Consider the following 14,966-nt stretch of genomic DNA (forward strand, 5'->3'; position numbering starts at 1 on the left):
TGGAGTAACTCATTACTTTACATTTCTCTATATTTAAGGGTAATTTGTGAGATGAACACCATTCAGACAAGCGCCGTATATCGTCCTGCAGGATGACACAATCAGCTATACTTCGAACTTCCCTAAAAAATTTAAGATCATCTGCGAAAAGAAGCCCTAACGATACTAAAATATTACAAACGTCGTTGTTGAATATGAGGAACAGTAGCGGCCCCAGGTTGGAACCCTGTGGAACTCCAGAACAAGCTGTAAAATAATAAGATTTCACCCCCTCATATTCAACATACAATCGCCTGCCACCCAAATAAAACCTCAAGTGCAACCGAATGTCGACAGAAATACCGAACCTCGCCAACTTTCTCAAGAGTTGTTTATGGGACACTTTGTCGAACGCTTTGCTGAAATCTGCGTAAACTACATCAATTTGCCTGTGTTTATCCAGTGAGCCCGAAATGTACTGAGTGAAGGTGCAATTAACTGAATTAACTGAATACAACCAACATGGCGCCGCGAAATGATAACAGTGGAGAAAATAGCTGCAATAAATGTTCAAAAGAAGTGAAAGTGTATGTTACCTGCTCTAAGTGTAAAAAGACATATCACCATAGCTGTGTACTTAAAATCTGCGGTATTTATGTAGGAGATGAAGGAAAGGTAGTTTGTTGCGAAAACATAACCTCTAAAAAGTGTCAATGTGAAGACAAAGATTTGGAGATACAGAAGCTAAAAGAACGGCTTTCGGAACTCAATGAATTAAATTTTGAACGGTCAATAAGCCAACAGCAATCAGAAATTGTGAATGAACACTCCCAAGAACATAATGACGAGGATACTTTCAGTAGCCCGAAGGAGACAGTGAAGAATAGGGAGAACGACAGAGAAGTAGAGGTGAGGTACTTAAATAGGGTAATAGATGAAAAATCAAATTTGATGGTGGAACTGCAAGACAAAGTAGAAGTTTTGAAGAAATACATTCTCTTGTTAGAGAAAATAGAACAAAATAAATCACCAGAGCCATCTATAAATTCTACCCGAAAGGAAATGATGACACAACAAAACCAACATATTATTACTGCTAAGGAGAACGCTGCTCACACGTTGAAGGAATCTTTATTAAAATCCAAATCAGATGTGGTCAAGAAAACTGACAGCTGTGCAGAAAACTGTACCGGCATGAGATTTGAGCAATATGCATCAAGAGATAAAACACCACTACAAAATCAACAAATTCCGCTTGAAGGAACGGCGGTTCAAACATTGAAGGAACCTGCATCACAATCCGAATCAGATGAAGAATTTAAACAAATAAGATATAAAACTAGAAGCAAAAAGGCTAATGGTTCTGAACATATGTCAAATGGAAGCGATAAACTAAAAGTGAACGAGGATGATAAATCAAAATCAAATGAGACAAATTTGAAGAGGGAGAAAAGGTCAGGTGAAAGGAAAATTAATAGAAACTCATTGTAGTGTATTTGCTATTGGTTCCAATATATTTGAATATTTACTTGCTACCGTCAAACAAATCACAAAAGTGAAAGAGTTTATTGCAGCCCATAACTGAGCAGTTCTTTTTGTTGTTGAAGAATTCATTGAATATTCTCCAGATATTATAGCAAAGGGAGTTTTGAAAATAGTATTGAAGTTCTCAGCGAAAACTCGCAAAGATTTATATTTAGCTGACCAACGAGTTCCACAAAACAAAGGAATATTGTTTAACCCATTACAGCCCCGTGGCAACTTAAGTTGCCACGGCGCATTCGACTACATTCTATGCGCACGCGCATAGATATTGAAGTTCCATTGGTAAATTCCGGTCATGTGATATGTCCTGTCTCGAATAGCACAAACGTCAGTCAGATATTGTCAAACAGTGAGTTAGTGTATAACGATTTATTCAGAGCTCTTGAACTTTTTCATTCACCATAATGGCCGTCGATGAGAGATTGTAAGTATTCTATTTCAATAATGCATGCACATTTGTATTTTTGTACCAGTTTTATTCAATATGAATTCAGCAGTATATTTCTTCTTCACAGTAATATTTTCATGCAATATTTTGCTTTTGCCATACGGGCAAAGTTTGATGGCAACTAAAGTGGCCAACGGGAACACGTGACAACGGTTTCTGCAATATTTACATTTCTTACTGAATGATTTCGACAGGTATACTCGTGGAAGATCAGGCACTGGATTACTTCTTCATGAATTAATTGACCTTATCGAGAACGATGAGGACATATCAGCCACCAATATAGCCATATGTCCACCTGATGAACTTCCTGGTGCAGATACAGATAAGGACTCTGATTTATCGGATGAAGAGGTAGTTGGAGATTTTGACCACCTTCCTGCCCGTATATTACGCTCTCAGGTGGAAATGCAGAATCCAGAAATCGATGATGATCACGGCAATCCAGTCGTCCAAGATGAGAACCATTCAGAAGAACCTAGACCGACGACTTCTTCGCAGACAAGAGTAAGAAGCACCAAACGTAAGCGTCCCACAGAACGTACTTGGAAGCCGAAAATGAATGGGTTATCTTCAAGTATTCCTGAACTTGAATGCGAATACCGACCGGTAGCAGAAGATCTTCTGAAAGAAACGGTAAAAAGCCCTATTGAGGCTTTTAGGGCTTACTTCTCGGAAGATTTATTGAGTCATATCGTAACCGAAACTAATCGTTATGCTATGCAGAAACTCGTTCACAACCTGAATGCCACTGCTGAAGAAATGATTACATTTGTCGGAATTATGTTGATGTCAGGTTACCACCCTCTTCCATATAGAAGACTCTACTGGAAACAAGATCCAGATGTTCATTCGCACTTAGTTTCCGATGCCATCCGTCGAAACCGATTCGATGAACTGATAAGTTTTATTCACCTTGCCAACAATGAAAACAATGATGGAAGTGATAAAATGTACAAGGTCCGACCTATTTTTGATCACCTCAACAACTCTTTCAAACAAATCAGTCCTGGGCCCACTATTAGTATCGACGAGAGTATGATTCCTTATTACGGAAGGCATGGGTGCAAACAGTTTATTCGCGGAAAACCTATCAGATTTGGGTTCAAGTTATGGGTTGCCGCGGATCCATCTGGATACATCCATCATGTTGAACCCTATTGTGGAAGTTCAACTCGTCTTCCAGAAACTGGACTCGGTCAAGGAGGTGACGTAGTAATTGGACTTGTAGACCACATGAAATTGTCAAAGGGTATTCGACTCTACTTTGACAATCTTTTTACATCGGTTGGGTTGTTGGAAGAGCTTAGTTCTAGAGGACTTGGTGGAACTGGTACTCTGCGTGAGAATCGCTGTAGTGTTTCAATGAAACTTCCAGATAAAAAAACGTGGAAAAATAAACCCAGAGGTGAAACATCCACCAGTTCTTCAGGAGATATTTTAGCAGTCCGTTGGAATGACAACAATGTTGTTACTGTACTTACTAATTGTGATAATGTACATCCTATGTCAAAGTCAAACCGATACTCCAGAATTGAAAAGAAGGTCATTTCTGTCAAAGTACCAGGTCCTATTGCTCGTTACAATAGTAACATGGGTGGAGTAGATCTTTCTGATCAATTTTTGGCTTCCTACCGAAACAGAATCAGGTCGAAAAAATGGTGGTGGCCTTATTTCTCTTGGACTGTGGATGTATGCAGCACACAAGGTTGGTTACTGTATCGTCGCCTTGGGCATGATATTCCTCTATTGGATTTCAGACGTCAGTGTGCTATTTTCATTCTGAAGTCTTACGGCAGTCCTCCAATGGTAGCAGGAGTTCGATCATCTCTAGAGTTCACACCAGCTCTCGAAGAAATAAGAAAAGATCGAACAGATCATTTCATCGAAAAAGGTGAATCCAAGTATCGCCGTTGTAAAGTATGTGGCAGGCGTACAATTTTTGTATGCAAGAAGTGTGAAGTTCCTGTTCATCCTGATGAGTGTTTCAAAATTTTTCATGATGTAAAATAATAATATTTTATGTAATTTCATAGGAAATATTATACGGTTGAATCACAATAGATGTATACGATTGATATGCTAGTTTTATTGTACTTTGGAAAATTTCTTCATGAATTATCCCAGTGGCAACTTAAGTTGCCGCTTCATAGTAACTCTCCTGCATGTTCGATCATTATTTTTATAACACAATATCACTTTTTGAGTCTAAATAACTCATCAGACAAAGTTTCAGTTGAAAATCTTCACGGGGGAATTATGGGCTTTAATGGGTTAATAATCTGTAATATATTTTTTTCTATTTTCTGCACAACTTTTTTTATTACCTTCATCTATTAAAGACAATAGGAGAGTATATATAAGATGGTTTTTAAAATAATTGAGACGCATGGATTGCGTTCGGTTCCACGATTTTTCTTCACCAAAGAAGTACTCAACGCGCCCAAAAAAGTTTTCAATTCAAAAAATACTTCTGCCGATTATGGATATGTGCATAGTATATTATGAATATATGTATAGTAATTCCATTGAAAACCGGAAAATTGTTGTGAATCCATTACTTTCCTTTTTTCCTTGCTCTATGGATTGATAAAGTAATATTGAGGGTATTGTGCTGAAAAATGATGCAATCAAAATCTCAGGGGGGGGCACTATAAAGGAAAAAGTGTTTCTTTTGACCTCAGGAATCTTCGGTTAAAATATATGTACAAGTCAAAGACTCACCCTGTACATACAAAAAAAAGGAGGAGATGAAGAATTTCACTCGTTCGGATTGAAAAGTGAAAATAAATTAAAAGCTGTCCTCCGTGGAGTGTTATTAGAATCCACCGACGAAGAAATACAGACTGACCTAGCTAATCAGGGTTACCCTGTTACAAAAATAACGAGGATGAAAAGAAAGAAAGGACATCCCATCCCCCTAGTGCTTGTCAAAATTGACAAAGCATAAAAGGGAATATTTTCCAAGTTAAAAGAATGCTGCGGAATCTCAATCCAAGTAGAGAGTCTGAGGGTAAGGTCGGAAGTCATATATTATAGTATTTGATTCCAATATTCAGTAATAAATAATTATATTTCTCTCAAATTAATTTTACTTGGTGAAGTGTAAATTATAATTAAGATCACATTGTTCCTTCAAAAAATTGGGACATATAAATTAATTCAAAATTTAGTCTTTCGTTCCTCAGCCTAATAGCCACGAATTCATATTACATTACGTTATGATAATGAAAATCATGAAAGCCTTTACACATCCTGAAAACCTTTAATTTTCTGTCAAATTAATTTCCTTCAATGCACTGACGTTTGAAAATATCGTACCTTTTTTATATCTAGTTTCACCTGTCTGCGTTTGTGTCCTAAATAAAATATTGCAAGTTAAATTTGGCCCACTTGCAATAGTTCGATTGATTTTATATTTGGAAGGTTTACATACTACGGTGACAATGCAGCATGTATTGTTTGTTGAAGGAACTAGTTGAAAAGCACTGACGTGAAGTCAGGAGCTTGAACGCTCGTTCATGCATGTGCCAGTTGCGCTCTTCGAGAGCACAGAACTGTATTTAGAAAAACATTCCTGACTTCACTCTCTCGACTCGACCGGATCAGTTGTCATTGAAATATTAGGTTTGTTTTTTTATTCAATTCTTGAATTTTTTACAGTTCGAGTTGAGCCAGTTGAATGAAATTTCGTTTGAAACGGTCCCTCTATATTTACACGCAAAATTTCAATCGAATAAGATCAGTAATCACGGAAATATGAGGGGACTCGTCACAATCTTCTTCTTGGGTTTTCTATTCTCCTGATGATCTGCATTAAACTTCGCATCAAGCTTAAATTGCTTCTCTTTATATACACGTGAAACTTTAACTCGATCTGAAATATTAGGCGTTTTTTTTTCCGATATTCAAATTCAATTTTCTATGGTTCTGGTTAAGCTATTCTCACAAAATTTTGCACAAACTTGAAATGGTCATTCTATATAACCATGTCAAAATATCAATTAGACGAGATTTGTAATCAAGGAAATAATGAGTATTTTATTTTCAGTATTATTCTTGAAATTTGTATGGTCCATTTCCTATAGTTCTGATGATGTGATCATCCTGAAATTTTTCATGGAGCTAGCGATTGGTATTTCATATCGACATGCAAAAGTTCAAGTCAATGAGGTAATACTAGGCAATTTTTTTTTTTAATTCTTCTTCAATTTTATATGGTTCAAATTTTGCGGTATTGAGCGGTAAACAAAATAACATACAGTCCATTCAGGAATTATTGACATCGAAGTAGGCCATGAACGTCTAGTCGCGGCTTTATTTCTGGTTACAAAAATATTACTAAAAATTGCTATGGTTCATCATAGTTTAAATCATTTTCATCATTTTTGTATCCCAAAGATCCTAAATTTTCGAAATTACAGTCATGATTTCATAAATTGAAATTCAGATTATATAACGTAAAAATATGGTGAAATGCTATCTCATTTCAAGGAAATCCAATAAAGAGATATCTATTCATTTAAGAGTCGCCCATGAAAGATCACATTGAAGATCATTAAAATATGCATATTCCTTTTCACCAAAGGCTCTTCAAAAATTGTTGCATTACTGATGGACACTGGATACCAACCTGCTTGCAAAATTCTTATCAAATAACTCTTATGGATCATTTTAACTGTGGTGTCTAAACTGGTGAAGAAAACAGAAAAAACTGGTTGATAAATTTAAATAGTGTAGCTTAGTGAATGGAAGAGCCATATCATAATAAGACAGAAATAAAATTCAAAGAATCCATTTAGTATATGAAAAATTTTGATGACATCACAGTTGTACTGTAACTTTCAAAATTGGAACCAATTTATCAGACGATGTGTAAATTACTTTCTAAAGTCACTATTTATTGAAACTGTTCATGATATGAATGATTGATTAAACTTGTATGAAAAATTTAGGTACTATTTGTACTCGAGTTTTCTGTTTTTTATTGAAATGCTTTTATACTAGTTTCTATTAAATTACATTAATTATTTTGCCCATAACAGCTTTAACTCACTCACTAAAAGCATTTTTGCATGAAATTATTTTTAATTTGTGAATTTTAAAATTTTATTGCATTCTATTATTATCTTCAAGTGGGTAAGAGGTGAAGAAATTCTTGAAGTTACTCTTGTGAATATATTTTTCGATTAAATACTCAGTAAAAATTCTATAAAGCAATTGGAATTTATTAGATTTTTGGATTACTCATTGAAGAACAAAAAACAGATATAACAATACTTAATTTCTATATAGAATATAAATAAACTATAGATGCAATGCCAAGACTTTGTTTAGCAATCCAATTATAAAATAATTCTCTCTATAAGGTTTATATAATCCTTATGATCACCACTGTCAAAACAAAATATCCAGGAAAAAATCCAAATAACCAGCATTCAAAATAGTGCTCCTTCTACTTTTACCCTTGAATATACTTGAAAAACATTTTGTTTACTTTCTAGAGTCCACTGTTGAATAATGCTGGCATTTTCAAATAACCAAGTTTCCTCCAGATAAATGAATTTCACATTTTGTTGCAAATATTCTCTATATTCACCATAAAATCATACTCAACTTATTATTGTATTTTTCTGTTTATCAATAAGAATTTTCCTTTTATTAACTGTTTTGAACTTGTAACCAATTAAGTTTATGTAATGTTGTCTTTGATTGATTAAAATCCAGATGCTTTTTGGTCAAATTTCATCCAGGCTGATATATTGATTGCTTTTGGCTCGGCTTTTGGTAACAATCAAATCATTCAATGATTATTTGAAGGCGAAATCGTATTGTGTGATGGTGTGTTTTGAATTGAAATTTAAAACTGCCTGAAAAAGTAGGTTTTCGATACCAATTATATTTTATTTCATTACAGCGTCTTATCAGCAAAACGTCCAGAAAAGGTAAGGTGCCTTCCTGTGATTCGATTTCAATGGTGAATTTTAATCGTGAATGTACGCTGTTAAACACAGTGATGGTCTCATCTGCCTTATCGGCTGGTATCGACGTGCAGATATCATCCACGTATCTCTTAAAAATAGGTGTGCAGAAGGAAAGTCGGCCTAGAGCGATCTTTTGAATTTCTACCATAACAATGTCAGCCACCACAGGAGCAAGACAGTTCCCCATTCCAAGTCCAAAAATTTGTTTATAATATTTGTTGTTAAAAATAAAGAAACTGCTTTCAACACACAAATTGAAAAGTTGTAAGAATTCTTGCATTGATAGGGTTGTATGTGGCTCGATTTGATTCCATTTATTTTCTATTAATGTAATGCCAAGATCAATAGGTATATTTGTGTATAAAGATGTTACATCAAGAGAAACCAGAATATAATTTTCTGGGAGGATTACATTCTTTATATTATCTATGAACTCAAAAGAGTTCCTCACATATCCTTCATCTTTGTTGAAGGCGCATAGACAATAGATTTGATAACAATTTGGTAAGATTGTAGAGGGGACTCCCAATATAAGCAACAATAGGTCTTAAAGGATGATTTTCTTTATGTATCTTTGGTGAAAAGTATGCTTTGGGACATAAACCATTACTACATCTTAAGAACTTATAAGTGGTTTCATCTATTTTTCCTGCTTTGTATAAAGAGTATATTATCTTATTAAGTTTTGCTTGAACTTTTTTGGTAGGATCTTCAGCTAATTCACAATATGTTGAGGTATCATCCGAAATATTCATCGCTTTAGAAATAAAATCCTGTCTCAACATAGCTACCGTTGTTTTGCTTTTGTCGGCTTTTGTGATGATTATGCCTTCATTAGTTCTAAGAAAATGTTTTGTTTCGTTGTACCATTTTATAATTGACCTGTCATAGTTTTCTCTATTATGTGATTTTGAGTTTACAAAATTTGTTATCAGATTTATAAGGGAATTTCGAATTAAATTTGTGTTTTCATCTTCAGATTTAGACAAGATATACTCAACATCTAGAATTAATTCTTTTAAAGGAAAATTATTGCTTTTATATGGTAGGTTGAATTTCCCAGACTCAACAAATACTGAGCATTGGCTGGGGAATGAATGCCAGTCAAATTAACAAACCATTTTTCTTCACATTCACTCACATCTAGTACGTTCAACTGAGCTGTCTTTAATCTCTCAACTTTGTTAATTTGTACTATTCTGGCTTTTTTTAATTCAGATTTGAAAATTACTTCGTTTCTAATATAAAAATTGTTATAAATGTCGTCAGGGAGTTTTCTTGATAGTTTTGACTTTACTTTTTCTATTTTTTCTCTGAGACATTTTAACTTCCAATGAACTATGGAAATTTCCAATTTCATAATTTTTAATTTGAATGAATTGACAATGTTGTTATATGTATTACAAAAACTAATTTTATCATGTAGCAATAATGTGTGATTAATTGAATGTTGAACATGTTTAGGAAAAATACTTTGGTTCTTACAGTTGAGAAGAAATTTCCTATGGTTTTCATATCGTGCCAGCTTCTTTGTTGTCGATTGCCATTTCAAGTTAATTGAGTACCTCGGGAATACCAGAATGAGTTATTGGTTTGAGACCTTTTTTAATGATGAACTATTTTCTTGGCAGGGTTGAAGGTCAGGTTGTTGGAACAAAAACCACCTCTCAGTTTTGCATTTAATAATAATAATAATATTTATGTGCACACGACGAAATATATATACATGTACATATAATCACCATCAAAAATTTACATGGTTTGTCAAATATAGAAAGAAAGGTTAAGCTAGTCAAATATATAAAAAATAAATATAAAAACATTTAAATGTATAAGAATATACACAGAAAAAGCACATAATCGAACGAACTCACAGTTCAAAATTTAATATAATTTAAAATCACTCAACCTTTATATCGTTTTCTCCAAAAGTGACTTTTCACTCTTTTGTGAAAAACGGTGGGACTCAATTTCTTGAAAGATTCTGGAAGTTCATTATACAGTTTGATACATGTGTGGTTTGGGCCCTGTTGCTTTTCTTTATTCTGGCCGATGGTATGGCAAATGCACTTTTCCGACGCATGGGTGGAAAATGACAATTTAAAGATTTGTACAAATTTCAGATTGAACTATAAAAAATTAGTATATAAAAGAGGAATATAAAAAAAAACAATATTTCCGTGACCACATCACTGACGGAGTTGATAATTAGGTTGCAGATATCAAATACCAATTGTGAGCTCCGTGTAAAATTTTAGGCTGTTAACATAATCAGAACAATAGAAAATTCGAGAAGAATATTGGAAATTAACACCCAATATATTTGTGAATACAGATCCAATGTTATTGAGATAACAATCGCTCTTTCTGATATTAATTCCTTCAATTTATTCATTTAAGGCATTTCAATATATATAATACAATTGTCTTAGCAGTTCAAAAACATGAAACAAATACATTTACTCAACAATAAAAGTGTTTGAATTTAATATGGATATTGAATCGTGAACAACAATAACCAACAGGGATGAGAGTTCTCGAATTCATTGAGATAAAAGGAATAGTGAAATCAGTAAGCAACAACTTCAATAATCCTAGTGTGAGGGATTCTTAAACATATATGGCAACTGCGCAGGACGCAATAACATACTAATTATGAAAGAACGTATAAAATTCGGACGCAGCATTGTATCACAAATGAAAGCAGAATATACACCGGACGCAATAATGATATGACCATGAAAGGACGCAATATTGTATGTATATCAACTTCTTTATTAATGAAATAATGTAAGATCTGAAACGGCCAAAAACATAACTTTTTGCGTAGATTAATATACTTCGACCAGATTTGAGCTAACTAGCGTATTTCTGGGAGACGCAAGTGGTATAACAAGTGATTTTTTACCAAATTTCATGTTTATAGTTCTCATATTTTCCGAAAAAAGCTTCAGACGAACAGATTCTACCTTATCGATATTATACATTCCAAAACTTAAATTGTCAAATTTTGTCTTTCCTCTAACGATTTCAAACATTTATTAAAAATAATAAAGTTGAACTCAAGCATTTCTAGTTTTCGAGTATGTACTGAAAATTGATCCATAAACGTTTTTTTCATTTTCTCATTTCAAATGAATGAAAATTGGTCATAAATTATCTGCATACCATACCCAATCTAATTTATAGAATTTTTGTTTGGGAAAAATATGAAAATAAACAAATGGAATAACCTTCCCATGCCCATATTCCATCATTTATCCGATATCATATTTGGATAACCATCATATAAAAATATAATAATAATAAGAGAGTTTATTCATGAAAATACATTCAATAAACCTATATTAATTGTTTATTTTGATTTGGCCGGCCAAAATGAGCAAAATTAATATTAAGCTTAATGAATGTGACCCGCTTATGTGAAAAGTTTCGGTACTATTTGGATTTTTTTATTACATCACTGAATACGATTTAAAATCGAATAAATTTCCGTAAATTAGAAGGAATCTGAATAAATTTATAATATACTTTTTTCCCGAACCCATCTGATTACTCGATCCTAACTGAAGTTCCTCACAATTTCGCCTTCCTCTCTGAAATTGGTTTTATTGCCTATGATCGTAAAAAGCGAGTTATGATCCAACAATTTTCGTTACCAACAATCCAGAGAGTTTGACAGTGTATTCGCATTTGAATATTATTTTGCAATTCTTCTGCCGATGTGATGTTAATTCTGACGTTTGTGGAATATGCAATTATTTTTAAAAATTTTCCCATAAACATTATCATCATCATACAACCCTTTGCGTCCATTATTAGACATAGGTCTCTCCCATTTTATCCCATTCGCTGATCTCCAATAATAAAATACCATTAATATCTGGAAAATTATTGACGTACCCAACAGTTGCAAATTTCCTCAATTCCCTACCTGAGGAGTTCGCTTCAATTTTAAATTCGTTTCAAGGAAGTTGGAAAATAATATTCAGTGAAATGCGATTACACTGTCAAATTCTGTGAATTACTAATGCTTGGTTACGAAAAATAATATCATTGGTTCAGTTCAAATCTACATTCCACAGGTAAAACCTCAAGATCGGGAGTTCGACTCCATCACAGAGATTCATTCAAATCACAGCAAATTTTTTTTTTCTTTGATAATTTTATACTACCATCTGGTATGTTTCGACAGTGCAATTTCAAAATTTTGGCCCTATAGCCAATCAGTTGTTTTTTTTTTTAATTATGACTGAAGGGGAAATTTGGATGGCCGTTATGAAGGAACCGTTTGATATTTTTCGATTCTGTTTTCAAATCCGTCTTTGGTATAAAAAAAGTGTAATCATGAGAAATCTCATCAATTCCGGGTGAAATCTTTTTTTCACTGTAGACAGGTAAAAAAAAATTTTTGTTCGATTTTTGAAAAAAATTTCTCACAGAAATTCTTAGAAAAATGTGTTGATTCATAAAATGAAATTCAATTTGACAACCGAGGAAAAAAATTTCAAATTTCAAACGTTGCAGATTTTCCACCATTTTAATTTTTTTCAAGATTTGACCAAAAATCGTAACTTCAAAGGTAATACATAGCTGACCACACCCAATAGAATATTGGCCAGAAATGACGTTGTACACACTGTATCTTGCTTATGCTTCGAAAACGAGGCATATGTCATAAGGCAAAAATGATTCTCCCGGTGTCATCTACATGACTATATAGGTTTCTCCGGTATAAAATGAAACACCCTGTATGTGATAAATAAAAAAACGCAAATTAAACTGCCAGTAGTGAAGGAATGGCATAATTATCAGCATAAGAGTCAGCATAAGAAGTAATTTAATCAGAACACCTCAGTTTACAATAGCATCCGTTCATACAATATGTACCTACTATTCCAGATGATACAATCAATGATGACAATTTTGGAAGTATGCTCCGTAACCTAAAAAGATACCTGGAACCCAATTGATGTTTTGTAAATTTTTGTTAATTATTGAATTTTATTCTATAAATGAATGTTAATTTAGTTTCAAAGGTTTAAATTATATTTAAGGGCCTTCTTATCAGTACATTTGTACTGATGAAGGTAAACAATAAAGGAATTACATATTATTATATTATTAATGAGTAACGAAAGCTCTTGTCGCCAAGTCAGGGATTCTCTAAAATATTTTAATAATTCTTGATTATAATAGTATATTATTCAACGAGCGGTAATGTAGGTCATAACTCACGCAGATGATGTTTGCAGCACGAGCCGCAGGCGAGTGCTGTAATTCATCAAGTGAGTTATGACCATTACCGCAAGTTGAATACTATACTTTATCTACGACTATATAAATAAATACTTAGAAAAAAAAAATACAGACTTAGAATATGGACAGAAGAAACGAGAAATAAACATATATCCTCGATCCCGTACAAGAGAGATGGAAACTTAGTGCCACCAATCACAATCGAACTAGCTTCGGCTAGCTCGAATCCAGTATTGAGTACAGACATAGAACTTTATTGAAAAACCTTAATAGTTGCCTATAAAAATGCATTAAAATATACCAAAAAATATTCCCTGTAAACGATGACTCAATGAAAGATCATTGAGTCATCGTTTACAGGGAATATTTTTTGGTATATTTTAATGCATTTTTATAGGCAACTATTAAGGTTTTTCCTTAGTGGTGTAGCAGTAAGAACTGCTACACCAATCTCGAGAATTTTTTCAAACTCCTTTATTTTTTCGGGAAAATAATTCTATATGGTAACATTAGCTGTTTGTCTTTTGGAAATGTATACCTATATAATATTTCATCTTCACTATATGAATTAATCGTTTCTAGCAAAACATTCACAATAATTAGATATCAACTTAATTTGAAAACGTCAAGAGTGACATTGCCTCGGACATTCCTCCCCTCAATAACAATAATGGAATGTTCCCTTTCGGCCAATCGAATAGAAGCTGAGAAGTATAGAAGCACAGATCCATATTTCTCGATTCATTATAGTGAGTTATAGCAGTGAGTTATTATAACTCACGGTGTTTGTTAATAGATACTATAAATTGCTCAAAAGCAGTTGAATAATGAATATATAATTCAATAGGAATAGATAAAAGGTATAACTAACCCGACCTTGTTTTGTATATAGAAATAATAATAATCGAATCCCCCAATGGAATCGAGAAAGATAAAAGATTGCACAATACACGGTAAGCAGCCGCAACCCGTTGATTATATCTCTTCTAGTCGTTCTAGAGCAGTCGCATCAATTATCTGAACGACTGAACCGAGGACTGAACGTAAACAATATTGATTTAGGCACATGAATGACTCTGCAATATTGTTACAGCGCCCGTTAACTCATCTTCGTTTTACCTAACACATTTCCCGATTGGTAAATTACTGGATACAAGACGATTAGACAACTCGTTGATACTAGAATAAATACCAACTGGCAAAAGTATTCACATGAAATAATTCAATGCATGTGTGTCGATCAGAGAGTGAGGAGGGTCGTCAAGTTTCCGTACTTGTTTACAATATTCGAGCAATGAAATTTTATTCAATAAAACACGAGTAACGTATTATATCGGTTATTCAACGAAACCCGATTAATTGGAACCCTCTTGATATTTCAGATTCAAATAACTTGGTGAGTAATATATTTTTATGATAAGCCGTATGAGTTCCATAGAAAATCGAATAGACCTCAGTTTGAATAGTTTCAATCCAATAACGAGTTAACGTTTCCAGTAAATAATTAATTTAATCTCTTTCTCATTCACGGAGAGCCGCGCTTCCTATTAGAATCACAATTAGATCGGGATAAGAATATCCAAAAAATCCTAATTTCCAAATTCAGGAGTAGGTAGCGCATTGCGGTTCAGTTTTAATCTCGGTTTTAATTTCATGATCATGCATACCTTTTTTGCGTAACGATTTATTTTCATTTGCTTTCTTGATTTTTATTTATAAAGTCATGAATCGGGCTGTCTAACTACAAGGAT

The 14,966-nt window shown here is 33.4% G+C and overlaps 3 protein-coding genes and 1 long non-coding RNA gene across 10 annotated transcripts in view; 3 read left to right on the plus strand and 1 right to left on the minus strand.

Moving 5' to 3' along the window:
- LOC123681085 (PIH1 domain-containing protein 1-like) overlaps positions 1 to 14,966 on the minus strand; it is an 84,452-nt gene that overhangs the window by 62,578 nt on the left and 6,908 nt on the right. The gene's annotated exons all lie outside the window — the stretch shown is intronic.
- Positions 1,719 to 4,252, plus strand: LOC123680377 (piggyBac transposable element-derived protein 3-like). Its single transcript, XM_045618256.1, has 2 exons — positions 1,719 to 1,948; positions 2,167 to 4,252. The coding sequence occupies exons 1-2, from the start codon at positions 1,929 to 1,931 to the stop codon at positions 3,983 to 3,985; spliced, it is 1,839 nt and encodes a 612-aa protein (XP_045474212.1). The 5' UTR covers positions 1,719 to 1,928; the 3' UTR covers positions 3,986 to 4,252.
- LOC123681094 lies at positions 5,800 to 8,206 on the plus strand. Its single transcript, XR_006747621.1, has 2 exons — positions 5,800 to 6,145; positions 7,890 to 8,206. It is a non-coding gene; the product is annotated as an uncharacterized LOC123681094 (long non-coding RNA).
- Positions 14,427 to 14,966, plus strand: part of LOC123680373 (multidrug resistance-associated protein 1) — a 140,672-nt gene continuing 140,132 nt past the window's right edge. For 2 of the 6 annotated variants that reach the window (XM_045618251.1, XM_045618250.1), the window contains exon 1: positions 14,427 to 14,611. The gene's annotated coding sequence lies outside the window, so the exon portion shown is untranslated. The remainder of the gene's footprint in view (positions 14,612 to 14,966) is intronic. The other 4 variants (XM_045618248.1, XM_045618252.1, XM_045618247.1 and 1 more) reach the window with 2 other exon arrangements.

Source organism: Harmonia axyridis, chromosome 5, assembly GCF_914767665.1.
Source record: "Harmonia axyridis chromosome 5, icHarAxyr1.1, whole genome shotgun sequence".
In the NCBI taxonomy this organism is placed as follows: Eukaryota; Metazoa; Arthropoda; class Insecta; order Coleoptera; family Coccinellidae; genus Harmonia; species Harmonia axyridis.

What these genes read in the sequence shown, in the direction of transcription:
- LOC123680377 (XM_045618256.1), top strand. Translation starts at nt 1,929, where the DNA reads ATGGCCGTCGATGAGAGATT. An exon ending in ATGGCCGTCGATGAGAGATT is followed by an intron (nt 1,949 to 2,166) that starts GTAAGTATTCTA and finishes TGATTTCGACAG; the next exon opens with GTATACTCGTGGAAGATCAG.